This window comes from Macadamia integrifolia, chromosome 8 (genome assembly GCF_013358625.1).
Source record: "Macadamia integrifolia cultivar HAES 741 chromosome 8, SCU_Mint_v3, whole genome shotgun sequence".
NCBI classification, from domain to species: domain Eukaryota; kingdom Viridiplantae; phylum Streptophyta; class Magnoliopsida; order Proteales; family Proteaceae; genus Macadamia; species Macadamia integrifolia.
In genome coordinates, this window is record NC_056564.1 from 4,821,923 (window position 1) to 4,839,706 (window position 17,784).

Sequence of the window (17,784 nt, forward strand, 5' to 3'; positions counted from 1 at the left end):
ATACCAGAGGCTTACTAAAACAAATACCAAATAGCAAGACATTAAGTACCTAATTCAAAAAAATAGCTTAAGGAAAAATCACAAGGGTAAATGATAACCAATTCAGCATAAGAATATGTGAATCGAGTTCCATGGCTTAAGAGAGGATACTGTATCCCCAGAAAAAAATCCCCATGAAGGGGGCTGGAGCCAAAAGAAAAAAAGAGGGAAAAAACAAGAGAGCCTAGATCATGTGCCAGCCTTCCTACGTCCAACACGCGCAACAAAACCAGCCTTGATTGGAGCAACAGACCGTCCAGAACCACACTGCAAGTGAGTACGATAAGAAGATATCTATCATGATTGGAGCAACAGACCGTCCAGAGCCTAGATCATGAACACTAATGCTGGCAAATAGCTGGGATCCAATAATCCATCATTTTCAAAGATTTTTTTTGCTGCCCTAAAATGGCAAACAGAAATTTACCATGCCAAAATTCGAGCGAGAAAAATCACAAAAGTCTTTTTGGTGGAAATAATTATCCATCACAAAAACCATCAAAAGGATAAATATGTTGCATTGGTAATAAAGCAGTATTGGATTGTCCAAGAAATTCTAATAGATCATATTAGAACATAATATTCAGGCTGAGCATCAGAACTCTGCTGGATTGCAAGTACATTTTTATCATAGCTGATATAAACAACCAATCGAGGCAAAAATGTAAATCATCATTGAGCTCCTCTGCAACTTAAAACAATAAGGGTTCTTGATGATATCTTCATTTCATGGACAATCTCAACTTAGCTATAAGAATGCCCTATACATGACAATTAAGTCCTACCAACAATACATGATAGCAAACAATGAACAAGATTCACATGACATATCAAGACTGTCCACATGCTTAGGCTGATACATGTTTGTGAATTCTTGTGACAAAGAAAGATAATTGATTACCTGCTCGCATCTGAGAAAGAACAAACGGTTCTCCTTTGATAAAATTGTGTCTGGACTTTTGCAACCGTTGCAAATGACATATTCATCTGGAAAAAGATGAGTACCAATCAAGAGAAAAGATGAATTACCAACAGGGAGGAGAGTAAAAATTCATTAGAATTTTCCTTCCCATTAACAAAAAGCGTGAAGTTACCAAGCATTCAGCCATCTTTTTAATATGGTAGTAAAGGGAACTTACTGACATATCTTCGCAGAATCCCTTCAAAATTCTTGGGAGCAAATCTTCCTTTAACAACCAATCTTTGTTGTCCATCAAGAGATCCACTGGTTCCCATTTCAGCCAATAAAAAAGTCATGACATGCTCTGGCTGCCTATGCATCCTGAAATGAAAGAAATTTTAATAATGCGGGATTCCTAAATATGACAGATACAAAAATAAAACACCACATATTATAAAAATCTTTTAACCATAACACATCCTACACTCTAGTTGTGGAAAGATCCATGTGCAAATCAATAGATTCAATAAATAGGTCTCCAATTGAAACACGCTTACAAGAAAGACAAATGTAGGACTAAGGATGATGCAGATAAGTCACTTACTGGGCTTGTTTTACTAGAAATAAGTCTTAGGTTGGGTTATGTATGTGTTGGGCCTTCGATCCCATGGGTTTTCTTTGTAATAGGCCACTTTAATAAGCCTAAAATATGGGTAAAAAGTACGCAACCAAGATTAAATTCTTTGTTAGTTTAGTTAGAGTTATGTTTTGAGTCTACTGGGTTAGGCCTTTCATTTTTAGTGTTTGAGTCAGTTTTGAGTCTTATATATAAGTTTGTAAGGGGCTACAACATGGAACATGAATTTATTAATGAAATTGCAGCTTTGTGCTCTCAAAATTCTGCGAAAGAATCCTTCAACAGCTGAGACAGTTGTGGGTGAGAGACCCAGACTGAGATAGCCATCCCACCATCTCATTCACATCCATCCCATCTCAATCCTTCTTCTTTTCTTATTTATTCTTTCATCATCCAACAACAAGTATTGTTCTTCAAGTCTTCTAGAAGGTTGGATGTCACACGTATTTCGTATCAAGTAATTCAGCCATCTGATTGAACCCAAATTTCGACTAGGCATTCAAGAACCCTAATTTGGAGATCGATTCAAATTTGGATGCTTTCCGATGGCTTGATCTTGACATATTTGCAAAATATCAATTCATCCCTTCCCTTCCCAAGATCTTGAAGAAGTTATTGTTCTGTGTTCAAATAGTTATTGCTTTGCTTCTATATGTTGATTGAAGTTAACTCTTGAAATTTACTAAAGATCCTACTTGAGCTTGTCTTGCATTCCAAGTCTATCAAATGTGATATAGACTCCTAGTACATTACCTTTTCACCTATCTCTATATAAAAGAGCATTGTACATTAGCTATCATCAATGAAATAGACTCATATTAACATGGTATCAAGAGCCTATTAAGCTCCACCGAGCCCCTCCCCCATCCCCACGATTTTCTCTCTCCCCCTCTTTGTGTGGTCTCCAACGAGATCCGCACACTCCCTTCTTTTTCTCCTCTTTAACAACCTATCTCCCTACACAACCAACCCACGCCCTACTCCTCTCTCCCATATTATTTTGTCTACCCCTCTCCCCCTAATGGCTGATCCAAAAACTCCCCCTCCCACCATGACCGATCCATCTCCACCTACCCCACAACCCACTCTAGAGCTCACCATCTTATCTCTCTTAAGCTCCCCCCAAAGAACTATGTATACTGGTGGACTTAGATCATGCCTTACCTCACTGGACAACGCCTTTTTGAATATGTTACTGATGACTTTCGTTGCCCTCAGAATCCCATCAAGGCCAAGAATTGGCATGATGCCTCTATTATGAGCTTACTCCTTGCCTCTCTCTGAAGAGGCCTTATCAATAGTAATTGGACGGACCACAAGCAAAGAGATCTGGGATGCACTTAATGCTGCATTCAGCTTTCCATCAACCACAAGGATTCTGTCCCTCAATGTCTTCTTTCAAAATCTAGTTCATAAACCATATGAGACTATCACTCAATTCCTACATTGAACCAAGTCTCTATCAAATGAACTAGCTCCAGCTGGAAAACCCCTCCCGCAAGAAGACTTCAACATTCATATCTTCAGGGTTCTCCCCGCTGACTATCAGGACATTGCCTCCATCATCATGGTGCAAAAGGAACCTCTCTCTTACAATGACATGCATGGACTTCTCATAAGCCACGAAAATCTTATTAATTCTCACATTCCTATTGTTGATCCAGCTATTGACGCCTCAACCAATCTACTCACCAAGGTCATGGCCAATCATACTCTTCCAATGGTGGTCGTTGTACAGGCTCCTCAAGGGGGTGTGGTCGTGCAAGTGGTTTTGGTTGCTCTAGGACTTTTGCTCATAGCCCTTGCACAATATGTGGATACACCAATCATCAAGCTAATACTATCGCTCAGAGGGTACCAGTTCTCAACCCAAAGCTCCCCTACTACCTACCCCCTCCCCTACCCATCACTATAATCGTCCCCCACCACCTACCATGCTGCCAACTACACCCCATCCCACCTCCCTCTTACCCTGCATCATGTCCTCCCCAATCCTTCACAATCTCATGAATTCCTGACACTGGCGCCACCCACCATGCTACACCTGATCTAACTCACTTCTCCACTTATGATCCATACGCAGGTAACAACCACCTCCATGTTGGTAATGGTAAGGGCCTTCCTATCTCTCACATTGGCACTGCTTCTATTCTTTCCCCTTCTCGCTCTTTTACTCTGTCTAATGTCTTACATGTTCCTTCTCTTGTTATCTGTTCAACAATTTTGTTGTGATAATAATGTGTCGTTTGAATTTCACTCTTCTTCTTTCACTATGAAGGATTTGGTGTCCGAGCAAACCCTCTTCACCAGACCAAGTAGCAATGGAATTTATTCAGTTCCACAGTTCCCTCCTGCCAATTTAGTTGCTGCTTCCTCCTATACTTGTTGGCATCATCACTTAGGTCATCCTCATGAACGTGTTCTCCGTCTCATGTTATCTGGTCATCGTCTACTGAAGCCTCCTTCTCTGTGTCCTGCTTGTCAGATGAGCAAAGCTAGCCGTTTATCTCTTCGTGAAACTAGTTCTTGTAGGGCAGGGGGTAGGTTATGGGCCCTATACATCACTAAATATTAACTCTAAAGGGAAAGAGCTACGAAAACTAGTTTCACGAACTCTAAACTAGAAAGAGCTACCATTACCTCCATGTTGGTAATGGTAAGGGTCTTCCTATCTCTCACATTGGCACTGCTTCTATTCTTTCCCCTTCTCGCTCTTTTACTCTGTCTAATGTCTTACATGTTCCTTCTCTTACTTGTTATCTGTTCAACAATTTTGTCGTGATAATAATGTGTCGTTTGAATTTCACTCTTCTTCTTTCACTATGAAGGATTTGGTGTCCGAGCAAACCCTCTTCACCAGACCAAGTAGCAATGGAATTTCTTCAGTTCCACAGTTCCCTCCTGCCAATTTAGTTGCTGCTTCCTCCTACACTTGTTGGCATCATCACTTAGGTCATCCTCATGAACGTGTTCTCCGTCTCATGTTATCTAGACATCGTCTACTAAAGCCTCCTTCTCTGTGTTCTGCTTGTCAGATGAGCAAAGCTAGCCGTTTATCTCTTCGTGAAACTAGTTCTTGTAGGGCAGGGGGTAGGTTATGGGCCCCATACATCACTAAATATTAACTCTAAAGGGAAAGAGCTACGAAAACTAGTTTCACGAACTCTAAACTAGAAAGAGCTACCATTACCTCCATGTTGGTAATGGTAAGGGTCTTCCTATCTCTCACATTGGCACTGCTTCTATTCTTTCCCCTTCTCACTCTTTTACTCTGTCTAATGTCTTACATGTTCCTTCTCTTACTTGTTATCTGTTCAACAATTTTGTCGTGATAATAATGTGTCGTTTGAATTTCACTCTTCTTCTTTCACTATGAAGGATTTGGTGTCCGAGCAAACCCTCTTCACCAGACCAAGTAGCAATGGAATTTATTCAGTTCCACAGTTCCCTCCTGCCAATTTAGTTGCTGCTTCCTCCTACACTTGTTGGCATCATCACTTAGGTCATCCTCATGAACGTGTTCTCCGTCTCATGTTATCTGGTCATCGTCTACTGAAGCCTCCTTCTCTGTGTCCTGCTTGTCAGATGAGCAAAGCTAGTCGTTTATCTCTTCGTGAAACTAGTTCTCGTAGGGCAGGGGGTAGGTTATGGGCCCCATACATCACTAAATATTAACTCTAAAGGGAAAGAGCTACGAAAACTAGTTTCACGAAGAGATAAACGACTAGCTTTGCCCATCTGACAAGCAGGACAGAGGAGGCTTCAATAGATGATGACCAGATAGCATAAGATGAAGAACACGTTCATAAGGATGACATAAGCAATGATGCCAGTAAGTGTAGGAGGAAGCAGCAACTAAATTGGCAGAAGGGAATTGTGGAACTTAATAAAGTCCACTGCTACTTGGTCCGATGAAGAGGGTTTGCTTGGACACCAGATCCTTCACAGAGAAAGAAGAAGAGTGAAATTCAAACAACACATTATTATCACGACAAAATTGTTGAACAAATAATAAGGAACACGTAAGAGAAGGAACATGTAAGACATTAGATAGAGCAAAAGAGCAAGAAGGTGAAATAATAGAAGCAATGCCAATGTGAGAGATAGGAAGGCCCTTACTATTACCAACATGAAGGTGGTTGTTACCTGCATATGGATCATAAGTGGAGAAGTGAGTTAGATCAAATGTAGCATGGTGGGTGGCGCCAGTGTTAGGAATCCATGAGGTCGTGAAGGATTGGGGAGGATATGATGGAGGGTAAGAAAGAGGTGGGACGGGTTGTAATGGGCAGCATGGTAGGTGGTGGGGGGGCGATTATAGTGATGCGTAGGGGAGGGGGTAGGTAGAAGGGGAGCTTTGGGTTGAGAACCAATACCCTATGAGCGATAGTATCAGCTTGATGCGACCACATATTGTGCAAGGGCTATGAGCAAAAGTGTTAAGAGCGACCAAAACCACTTGCACGGCCACAACCACGCCCCCTTGACGAGCCTGCACCGCAACCATCATTGGAAGAGTATTAATGGCCATGGCCTCGGTGAGTGAGATTGGTTAAGGCATCAATAGCTAGATCAACATTAGGAATGCAAGAATTAATAAGATTCTCGTGGTTCATAAGACGTCCAAGCATGGCATTGTAGGAGATAGGTTCATTTTATGCCATCATGATGGAGGCAAGGGCCTGATAGTTAGTGCGGAGAGCCCTGAAGATATGAATGTTGAAGTCTTCTTGCTGGAGAGGTTTCCCAACTGCAGTTATTCATCTGATAGAGACTTGGCTCGACATAGAAATTGAGTGATAGTCTTATCTGGTTTATGAACCAAATTCTTAAGGGAGACATTAAAGGACAATATCCTTGTGGTTGATGGAGAGCTGAATGCAACATGAAGTGCATCCTAAATCTCTTTGCTTGTGGCTCGTCCAACTGTTAGTGATAAGGCCTCTTCAGAGAGAGTGAGACAACGAGTAAGCTCATAATAGAAGCATCTTGTTCACCCCAGGTCTTGGCTATGATGGGATCCTGAGGGCAACGAAAGTCGCTAGTAACATATTCAAAAAGCCGTTGGCCAGTGAGGTAAGGTATGATCTAAGTCTGCCAGTATACATGGTTTTTCAGGGTGAGCTTGAGAGAGATAAGATGGTGAGCTCCAGAGTGGGTCGTGGGTCATGGGTCATGGGGTAGGTGGAGTTGGAGATGGATCGGTAATGGTGGGGAGGGGGAGTTCTTGGATCGGCCATAAAGGGGAAAGAGGGGTAGGGCGTGGGTTAGTTGTGTGGGGAGAGTTGTCAAAGAGGAGAAAAAGAAGGGAGAGTGTGGATCTCGTTGGAGACCACACAAAGAGGGGGAGAGAGAAAATCATGGGGATGGGGAGGGGCTCGGTGGAGTTTAATAGGCTCTCGATACCATGTTAATGTGAGTCTATTTCATTGATGATAGCTAGTGTACAATGCTCCTTTATATAGAGATACGAGAGAAGGTAATGTATTTGGAGTCTATATCACATGTGAGAGTTATACTCTAACTCTATTATCACAAGTGATAGACTTGGAGTGCAAGACAAGCTCTATGTTTAGGATAGAGTTTGTGTACAAGTAAAGTGCTAGTCATGTAGGAGTCCTTGTGAGATTAGAGTTGGTGACCAATAGAACTCCTACAAGATAGGAAAGATAAGGTTGAGGAAGGGTATGCGGACAGTCTGCTAGTAATAGAGTTGTTGGATAGCAGCTAGGACTGCTTCCATGGATGTTGGGCTGAAGCTTTTAGTCATAGCTCTGGTACCACATTAATGTAAGATCGAATCACAAGTGATCCAATCTCAAGTAGGATCTTTAGTAAATTTTAAGAGTTAACTTGAATCAACATACGAAAGCAAAACAATAACTATTTAAACAAAGAACAATAACTTTTTCCAGATCTTGAGAAGGGAAGGGAAGAATTAGCGTTTCGTAAATATCTCAAGATCAAGCCATCAGAAAGGGCCTAAATTTGAATCGATCTCCAAATTAGGGTTCCTGAATGCCTAGTTGAAATTTAGATTTGATCGAATAGCTAAATTGCTTAATCCGAAAAAACATGTGACATCCAACCTTCTAGAATGGTTCAAGGTTTCCACCAATACCATCGAAATTTCTCATATTTTGACGGTATCCCAGGACTCCGATACCAAATACCATGTGACTTTCAAAAGTCATTGGTTTCGACCAGTATCAACCAAGCTTTCTCATTCCAAAATTTTGACCCTCTCCCCCTATTCCTTCTCTATGAAGTAAGAAACTTGGGAAAACAGTCAAGATTTTGCCCTTGTGCATTAAATCTTCATTCTAAGCTTGGATCTTGCACATTAATTGCAAACCTACCTAAGGAAGGGAGCTTGCACCAAAAAGGTAAATCTCATCTTCACCAAACCTTGTGTGCCATCCTTTGAGAGCACCGGTTTATTTGGATATGGTGGTGGGTATGGACAGTATGGTAGATCCTCTACTTCATTTAGACAAGTAGGTACATCCGATGGTGGGTCATCTTTTGTTGACAATATCTTCAGGTATCCATCCCAACCTTGTGTGCCACATCCTATCACTGTGACTAAGCCATTCCCTTGGCTGGGATACCTAACTGATGTTGATGATGCATCTTATAGATGGGCAGTGACGGACTACCAAAACAATTGTGCCCAAAACATGTCATGGGACTCATATGTGGTGCATTCAGAGAAGTGGCTACGAAATCTGCAGTGGTACGCAGCTCGTGGATTAGAACTGCCTAGACACAATTGACTGTTGACTATTAACTGTTGAATGTTGATTGTTGAGACTTGAGAGATAACTCACAATTATATAATATTATTACACAATTATATAATATTATTATTTATTTTGGATCCTTCACATTATACTCTGTTTGTTTTAAACTTTTAATAATGTATTTAACATTTTCAGTTAGTAACTTATATATGTACTCACGTATTATAGTTTCAGTCAACGACTCAACATACATTAGCAAACTTTGATCAACACAAGTATGACTTTAGGTGTTTTTTCCATTAAACTAATTATATGAACGGGTTAAAAATGTCTAAAATAGGACGTATACAAAAAAATCAGGCAAAAAAAAAAAAAAAACACATTTTGGGGGTCAAAGCCAAAGTTTCCACCAATCGGAAAATTTTACCTAGTTTCCTCAAAATTTTCCATATTTCGACTAAAATTTCGATCTCCTCAAGGGTCGAAACCCGATATTTTGAACTTTTCCTTTTATAAGACTCGAAGAAATTCAAAGAAAACTTGAAAAACAATAAGAAAAGAAGAAAGATTGAGATGGGATGGATGTGAATGAGATGGTGGGATGGCTGTCTCAGCCTGGGTCTCTCACCCACAGCTATCTCAACTGTTGAACAATGCTTTCTCAAAATTTGCACAAACCTGCAATTTCATTAATAAATTCGTGTTCCAAATTGTAGCCCCTTATAAACTTATATAGAAGATCCGAAATTGACTCAAACACTAAAAATGAAAGGCCTAACCCAATCCTTAACTAATTGGAAAACCTATACTGACTATAAAACCGAAATAACAAAGAAAATAGACCCAAAACAGGACTCTAACTAAACTAATGAATTAAATTTCGTTTTCCTACTTTCTACCCATATTTTAGGCCCATTAAAGTGGTCATTACGAAAAAAAACCTATGGGATAAAAGGCCTAACACATACATAACCCACCCAAGGCTTATTTTATACATTAAGTGACTTATCTGCATCGAAGGATAAAGACGAATAGACCAAGAACTCATTAAATAAGAATTAAAATTTCAATTTCCATCAGAACTTAATGCATAAAAAAGGATTAATTTTACCACATCAACAGCAATAAATGAAAGACTATAAATTCATTTCAATATGCATCAAGAAACTACACTAATTTCAGCATGACGCCCACCATAATATCTCATTCAACTGAAGGAGTAAGTAAAATAAATTCCACCTAAATGCAATAAGCTCAACCCAATATTTAAGAGCAACAAACAAGAAGCTTCCAAGAGCATCATAACAAGACTTCTAGCGAATCTTCTTGTAAATCACTATCTTCCCTCCACACCTCACATGAGATTGCATCAGTGGATTTTAAACAAATTATCCCCCCCCCTTGTAATGAGTACCTCCCATACTCTCTCTACCACTATCTCAACATTTTTTTCTCATGGCAGCAAAATGTTGGCAATGACCATTCAATATTCAGATGTATCTCTCTCCTTCAGGCTGATGTTCCACAAGTTTCTAATTTTTTTTTTTTTAATTTTCTCCACTCACAATTCAGTTGACTCTTTCAGCAGGATTTTGTTCACATAACCGTGCAATGTTCAGAGCTATGTCCACTCTCCCCCAATGTTCTTTATATGAACCAATGGAACTTTTGCCTTAGAAATGATACCGAATACATTATAAACATCCACAACAATACCAGCAATCAACAGCCATTAAAAAACAAAGGGAAGCTCTAACAAAAGAGAATGATAAAGCAAAGTTTAGGGTGCCCAATCATACGTCTTGCATAGATCCATAAAGTTCACAAAGACAGTCTTTTTTGTGCCTTCACGGAGTACTTGAGGTGGCCTCATCACTGTTCTACGTCTATCTCCTGCAAGCTCAGGATTATTCTCACGCAAGATATTGAACACCCTACCTAGAAGCTGCATCCATAAAAAAAAATAAACGTAAGTTAAAAAATTAAAAAGCACATGCTTTCAAAATATAGCATGATAATCACTAGCAATTAACACCAAAAATCTATCAATGCACAAAAAGGACAGACCTAAACTCAGCAAACCTCATGCAAGTGAAAATACAAAATCGGTGATTGAAGCAATTGAGTATAACTGATGAGACTAACAGCACTTTGTTATAAAAACACATTGTCTAAAAATTGGTAAAAAAAAGAGGAATAACAAAAGTGATATATAATAATGCATGCATGGCTCAAAGTGAGGAAGTAAAGAGAGAGAAACTGCTGAAGATGATAACTTTGAATTGTCCAAATGCCCATAATTGCTCAATCTAAGAAGTGTAAAATGTCATAACTTAATCAAACCCAGATAGTAAAAGATTATAACATAATGACACACAAGGGAGACCCTTGAAGAAAAGAATAACCGCGAGCAGGGTAGGTCCTTAAAGAAAAAGCATAACCACGAGCAGGGTAGGTCCTTGAAGAAAACAAGCTACAATTCTGCCTATATGGGTACCCAAAAAAAAAAACACCTCTTCGTATTCATAATCTCGGTCACTTCCCTCCCAAGGATATCGTTGTCCAAGTACAATCCCTTCTCCTTCATCATCCTCACCTACATGGTCTGAATAGAGAAAGACAAAGGAGTAGAAGATCATTAATTACATAAAATTACAACCAATTAGTAACAAACTTTGGAGTTCAAAAAAATTTGGAATGAGAGCACATACCATCCAAATCTTCTCCTGCAACCTCATTTTCATGATCATCACTCAAAGTATCAGTTTCTACCTGCAAAAATAGAACTCCAGAAGTGACTTGCCACTTGCTGTCCAAGAAAAGATAAAAGAATAAGGTGCAAAAAACGTTTGTGCTCAAAGTGGAAAACATGCTGACTTACAGGTTTCTTCTTCTTTTTTTTCATGCCAGCAAAAGTGTTTTCAAGTCCATCAGACACTGCATGTGAAGAACCTTATGAGTCTACAAAGAGAGGAACAGTGTAAAAAATCAGCTCTAAATGAAATCTCCATTCAAAAGTATACTCGTGGTCATCAATTCCAAATGTACCAGATAAATTTTCCGTTTTCTCAGCCAACTTTTCCACAACATCATCAGCAGGATCTTGAATAACAACCTTCTTCTTCTTCTTCTTTTTCGTAGGATCGAATGGCACAAGCTACAAACAAGACATTCACAGACCACAGAGAGTGAATTATGAAAAGCATGACATACTACTCATCAATATTCAGACCAAAAAATTGAAAACAAAGACGACTGGCTAGTTTTCCAATACAATTGCATTTTAAAGTTCCCTACCGTTTCTAGATTTATTCAGGCAGCTGAGTATCAATTTCTGAACTAACCAGAAAAAAAAAAAAAAAAAAACTTTATGCTGAAACCAACAACATGCCCAAACCCAGCTACACACACCACAGAAAATACAATATCCTGATCCGCACTACATTCCATACCATCTCAAACAGGTAACAAGGATGTCATAGAAATTAGAATACACCAACACTGAATAATAAAAAAATTGATTTAAGGAAGGGTACAAGAGAACTTACTTCTGCCACCTCATCCTTCACGTCAACAGGAGTTTCATCTGCCATGACTGCTCCAAATTCACAAAAACGGAAAGATGCAAGTCAGAAACTAATGTCCATTACATTAGAAAAAGACCAAAATAATCATAATAGGTATTGCTAAATTAATGACGAAAACAAAACAGAACCCCATCATCGAAAGTGAGAAAGAAAAAACCCTAATATATCGCCATCATATGAACAAAAACAAACATAAAGATCTTCCACATGAATAGGAAACCCTAAATCCTTACATGGAAACCACATAAAGTACAAGATCAAAAGTAAAAAAACTACAGAAAAGACGCACCCCCTAAAAGAATTGAGCAATGATCTGAAATCAAACATATAGAAAGTACTTAAAGAAACAAGAAAATACACTGCTCGGAACCATCTATCAAGAAAAAAAAACGTAAAATCAAAAGAGCAAAAGGCTTTAATCACTATATAGCTGAATCTAAAAGGTATAAGTACTAGAAATCAAATATCAGAAAATTTCAAACCACAGCCCTTTTTTTCTTCACAGGTCGAGAGCAACCCTAGTTTAAGAATCAAAGAAAAAGAAGAAACTTAAAACCCATAAAAAAAAGTTCATATGAGATCTCTAGCAACTAATAGTACCTTCAGTTAGGAAGAAAAGATTTACGTATTGCTGTGCTTTCCTGTACCTTCTTTCTATCGCTTAATTCACTCTTTCTCTCTCTCTCTCTCTCTTTCTCTTTCTCTCTTTCTCTCTTTCTCTCTCTCTCTTTCTCTCTTTCTGTGTGTGCTTATCCTGTGCTTTCCTTCCATCACACACTCTGTTTGTCTCCGTATAGCGAATGGCTATAATCGATGGAACCGTCACGTAGCTTAGGTAACAACTAACAAGTATGGCAGCTTGATGCCACGCCCTTAAATAATATAGTCGCATATCAATAAACTTGAATTTTTAACTTGACAGGAATAGCCTTCATATTCTCTCAAAGTGACATCTCTCTCCTCTCCTAGCTAAAATAGAAAGCTAATTTACAAAGGTATACTTTTTAACTTTCTTTTTTTTTTCTCTTTTGGTAAACCTCTCTCTCCATATATCCTTGGATATGAACTGAAGAATACAGGATTTGGGGTGTAACAGTAAATTAATTTTAAAGAGGTGGGCTGTTTTTAGAATGAGAATCGGAATGAAATAAAACAAACCCAGAACCAAAGAGGGGGTGGGGTTGAATAATTTATATAACTTCTCCTTTTTTGCAATTTCAGAAACTTAGGTCTTCTTCTCCCTTAAGACTACGAGTCGAGTCACGATAGAACTCAAAGTGGTATATCGTCGAGTTGCAGGCCTTGGAATCAATCTCCAACGGCTCTGAAACACCTAAGTTGGAATCGCCTAGGGCTTCAGGGTTGAACCAAACGGATAGACCATGATTAAATGGGAATATAAAGACTCGATTTGAACTGTTTCAGATAAGAACCGCAAGCAGAGGCGGTCTAATATCAAAGGATTATCGCACCATCTAAGCAAATTTTCGAAGCCAAATTTCACAGGTGGAGTCATACTATAGCAGATAAGTAAACCCCCAAGTTTGAGCCCAAACCGATGGAGATCAAAAGAGTTTGATCCAAGGTTCGGGTCTGCCATTATCGTTTCAACATATTAGACAAAGGATAGAAGAAACCAGTTGGAACAGCAAATAAATAAAGAAGAAGTAAAGAAGATGATCAGAAGAAGAGAAAAGGAACTAGACGACTCACCGGGGAATAAAAACTCTTATTCGAGCTAGGAGAATGAGAGAGAGAAGAGGGAAACCGCGCCAATTCTTTAGCTCCAACAGCAACTCAAATCAATCAATATTATATTATCTATAACTTTGGGTAAAGAAAATGGAAAATAAGGGCTTTGGAAGACGAAAATCCAAAGGATAGCACAGTTGGTGAGCAATGAATTTCTTACGAGTCGTGAAATAAACATTGATAATTTTTTTTGTTGATTGATATCGTTTCCGAAGATTTAATAGAAGGGCAGCAAAGTCATTCATATGACAGAACCGCACCACTGACATTATAATAAGCATTACCGACTGATTGAGCAACCGCACCTTGGCAGTAGACAGTTGATGGTTGACAGTTAAAAGGAAACCGCCAATTCCCTATTTGCAAAAGCTCGCCAAGACCTTCCGAAGATCAAACCCTACCTGAAAATCATATTTCCGAGGGTTTCGAGGCTGGGATTTCCGTCTGCGAATGCTTTATTCTCGCAGTATTTCGGATTAGATCGTGAGGCGTTAGTTATCTTTGGTCTTTGAAAACTCTACTTCCCTCCATGTCTGTATCACTAGAATGGTAAGCCCTAAGCCCTAAGCCCCAAACCGTGCTTCCAACATTCTACTCCAAGTCTGCTAATAAGTGATATCTATGGCTCACTCTTTCTCTTGATTTACCATTTGGTTCTCAATACCCTCCTCCCATTCTTTCGGATCAAGCATTTGGTTCTCTGGAAATTTCTCATGTGGGGTATCACCTACTACGTGTCTGCACAAGCGTCCCTATACCCAATCGAGGAAGATAGATTTGATCTTGTAACTTGTCTTTGCAGTGATGTTTATACCTACCCTTCTACATTTGTTTCTCTCTCTGCCAGAGGGGATGGGCTGAGAGCAAAGGAAACTGCAAGGCAGAAAACCATGGAAATCTTTCTTTGCTTCAAAGGCAGTTGCCTTTTTGTTTCCTTAATTGCTCTTTCTTTACTTTGTCACAGTCATTGACACTATTTATTTGTTTTCTGTATATAAATGTGGGAAGTAGAGGGGGATTTAGCTGAGTTAGGTTGAGTCAGTAAGCATGGATCAGAGAACCACAACATTCTCAAATTTTGGATTCATAATCATTTTCTTAGTTTCCAATTTTATGTTCTTGTTTGGGAATTCGAGCTTCAACCATGTTGGCTTTGGTGAATTTGCTGATAGGCACTTCCCATATTCTAGTAGCTATCATGGGTATTCCCTTAAAGACTCTTTAAGAGCAAGGAAAATTGAAATTTTTTCTTTGTTTTTCTTGTTTTGATGCTCACCATTTTATGAACATTCATGTCTTTACTGTGTATCTCAGGATTCATGATATGGGTGATATTGATGGTGATGAATGGACAATGGTGGAGAAGAAAGGAAACCAATTCATGGTTAACGACCAGCCATTTTACATTAATGGGTTCAATACCTACTGGTTGATGGTCTTTGCCGTTGATCAATCCACTAGGGGCAAGGTCAGTGAGGTCTTCAGAGAGGCCTCTTCTGTGGGTCTTACTGTCTGTAGGACTTGGGCTTTTAACGATGGCCAATGGCGAGCACTCCAGAAATCTCCTTTATCTTACGATGAAGACGTTTTCAAGGTATATCCCTGTTACTCATTTTTCGATTACTCTGTATCTGTTAACTAGGCAATTTTGCTCAAACTTCAACTATTTGAAAAACCAAGTAGAATTTCAGGTTTATGATCTTGAATCGAATCAGGAAAGAAGCGTCTAATTCTTTTGTTTTGTCCTTTCAACTTACAGGCGCTGGATTTTGTAGTTAGCGAGGCCAAGAAATACAAGATCAGGCTTATATTGTCCTTGGTTAACAATTGGGATGCATATGGAGGCAAAGCACAATATGTAAAATGGGGAAAAGCTGCTGGCCTGAATCTATCTTCAGATGATGATTTTTTCTCCGATTCTACTATTAAATCCTATTATAAGAATTATGTCAAGGCAAGTATCATCTTATGCTTATTAACATATTTTTACATTCCTGCCACCTCATATTGGATATATGTAGAACTGTCTAATTGATGTATTTGATTTGATCAAAAGGTATATGTTTACTGAAATTTCAACAATGTAATGCAGACAGTTCTTAATAGAGTCAATACAATCACGAATGTGACCTACAAGGACGACCCAACAATTTTTGCTTGGGAGTTGATGAATGAGCCTCGATGTACCTCGGATCCCTCTGGGGATAAATTGCAGGTTTTGATTCCTCTGCACTCTTGCTGAAACAATTTGATACTCCACTCAAACTAATGATGGTTACATCAAAACTTTAATGGATATGCTAATTTGTTATAATAATAATGAAATTAACATTACTTTCTTCAGTAAATTGTAGACCCGCTTCTTGAATATTGTTGGCATGATATTGCTTTTGTACTGAACTGTCCATGGTTTCCTAGGCCTGGATACAAGAAATGGCAATCCATGTCAAAACAATTGACCCAAATCATCTGCTGGAGATTGGATTGGAAGGATTTTATGGTCCCTCAGTGCCTGATAGACTTCAGGTCAACCCAAACGCATATGCTCAACAAGTGGGAACAGACTTTATTCGGAACCATCGAGCTCTGGGTGTTGATTTTGCCTCTGTTCACATCTATGCAGACTCTTGGTAAGTTTTCAGAAAATTGATTGCTCGTTGTTAGTTCTTAAATTTGGAACTATTTTTAGCTCATCAGAATGTTTCAAATCCACTTCTATCAGTACACACATAAATGAGTGGGTTTTAAACATATTGTGGCTAATATATGTACATTTCAGGACTTGTATATATATATATATATATATGGTAAAGGAGGTCCTTAAGGACCTGATACCATGTTAAATAAAGTAGAATAAACCATGAAGTACCATTTGGAGGGTTCAATCGAAAATCTTAAACTATTGGGTGAAGATATCCCAGTGATATATGAAGACACATACAAATTCCCAAATAACTATAGGACTATAACTCCCAGTATCTCAACACTCCTCCTCACATGTAGCTACGGCATAACTGACTCTACACATGGAGAGTTAACATAGGGAAGACAACAAATGAACCTTACTCTAATACCATGTTAAATAAAATGGGATAGCCCAGTGTTCGAATCCGTTTTCATGTATTTCTCACTGTTTCAATGAGATGAGATTGTTTTTCCTGAAAGAAATTTCTACTCTTCGCTGAAGGATTTCACAATCAATTTCTGATGCTCACATCCAATTCGTCAAGTCATGGATGGAAGCTCACATCAAAGATGCTGAGAATACACTTGGCATGCCTGTTGTGTTTGCCGAGTTTGGTGTATCAGCAAGAGACACTGGTTATAATGCTTCATTCAGAGATACCCTTATCAGTACAGTCTACAGCACCCTTTTGGCATCCACGAGGAAAGGAGGGAGTGGTGGTGGGAGCCTTTTATGGCAAATTTTTCCAGATGGAACAGACTACATGGACGATGGGTATGCCATTGTTCTATCCAAATCCCGATCAACATCAAATATCATTTCTCTCCAATCTACAAGGCTTATGCTCTTCAACTCCCTGTGTTCTATGAAGTGCCATTGGGGATGCAGGAAGAAGAATGCTTTGGATGGCTTTCTTTACCTTAATGATCTTTGAAATAATGTATTGATCATATTACATTAATACAACCAACTTGGTTGAGATTGTAAATTTTACTTACCAGTCAAAAGAGAAAGAGAGAGAGAGAGTGAGAGAGAGAGAGAGTGTGTAAATTTTACTGCTACAAATTATGAAGTATTTGTCTATTAAGTAATAAGGATCTCTCTCTCTATCTCTCTAACCCCCATCCCCACCCCCACCCCCACCCCCACAGTAGTTGTAATTGAGTTCCCAAGCTCTAACCCCTGGTTTAACAATGTCCAGCTCAGGGAGTGCCTTGGTCGCTTTCTGTAAGAATGTTCGTGCTGGCTCATATTTATCAGATTACTTGTACTGCTACGCACACTATGGATATCCATTTCACCGTTCATTGGCATCAAACAACGTTTTTTTTTTTTTTTTGAGATGGGAAGACTAACATGTAAGTTTAATCTTCCGTAAAAACTTAAAAAGGAAAAAAATAAGCTAGGAAGGTAGCAAGGCTTCGCCTATTCCGCATAAA

The 17,784-nt window shown here is 39.0% G+C and overlaps 2 protein-coding genes across 3 annotated transcripts; one reads left to right on the top strand and one right to left on the bottom strand.

Annotated features, from left to right (window-relative positions):
* Window positions 1-41: 41 nt before the first annotated feature.
* Window positions 42-12,697, bottom strand: LOC122085628 (eukaryotic translation initiation factor 2 subunit beta-like). Its single transcript, XM_042654121.1, has 11 exons — window positions 12,637-12,697; window positions 12,508-12,596; window positions 11,869-11,915; window positions 11,369-11,477; window positions 11,202-11,257; window positions 11,032-11,092; window positions 10,834-10,925; window positions 10,120-10,265; window positions 1,179-1,321; window positions 941-1,026; window positions 42-306 (listed from the first exon to the last, which is right to left on the bottom strand). Exons 3-11 carry the CDS (start codon window positions 11,911-11,913, stop codon window positions 229-231), a joined length of 816 nt encoding a protein of 271 aa, XP_042510055.1. The 5' UTR covers window positions 11,914-11,915; window positions 12,508-12,596; window positions 12,637-12,697; the 3' UTR covers window positions 42-228.
* A 1,277-nt stretch (window positions 12,698-13,974) lies between these two features.
* LOC122086098 (mannan endo-1,4-beta-mannosidase 6) lies at window positions 13,975-17,436 on the top strand. 2 transcript variants are annotated; one of them, XM_042654808.1, is made up of 6 exons: window positions 13,975-14,208; window positions 14,974-15,253; window positions 15,419-15,613; window positions 15,752-15,874; window positions 16,078-16,289; window positions 16,847-17,436. In XM_042654808.1, exons 1-6 carry the CDS (start codon window positions 14,189-14,191, stop codon window positions 17,277-17,279), a joined length of 1,263 nt encoding a protein of 420 aa, XP_042510742.1. In that variant the 5' UTR covers window positions 13,975-14,188; the 3' UTR covers window positions 17,280-17,436. The 2 variants fall into 2 exon arrangements, with proteins under 2 accessions (XP_042510742.1, XP_042510741.1); XM_042654807.1 differs by lacking the exon at window positions 13,975-14,208 and adding an exon at window positions 14,242-14,861.
* Window positions 17,437-17,784: the final 348 nt, after the last annotated feature.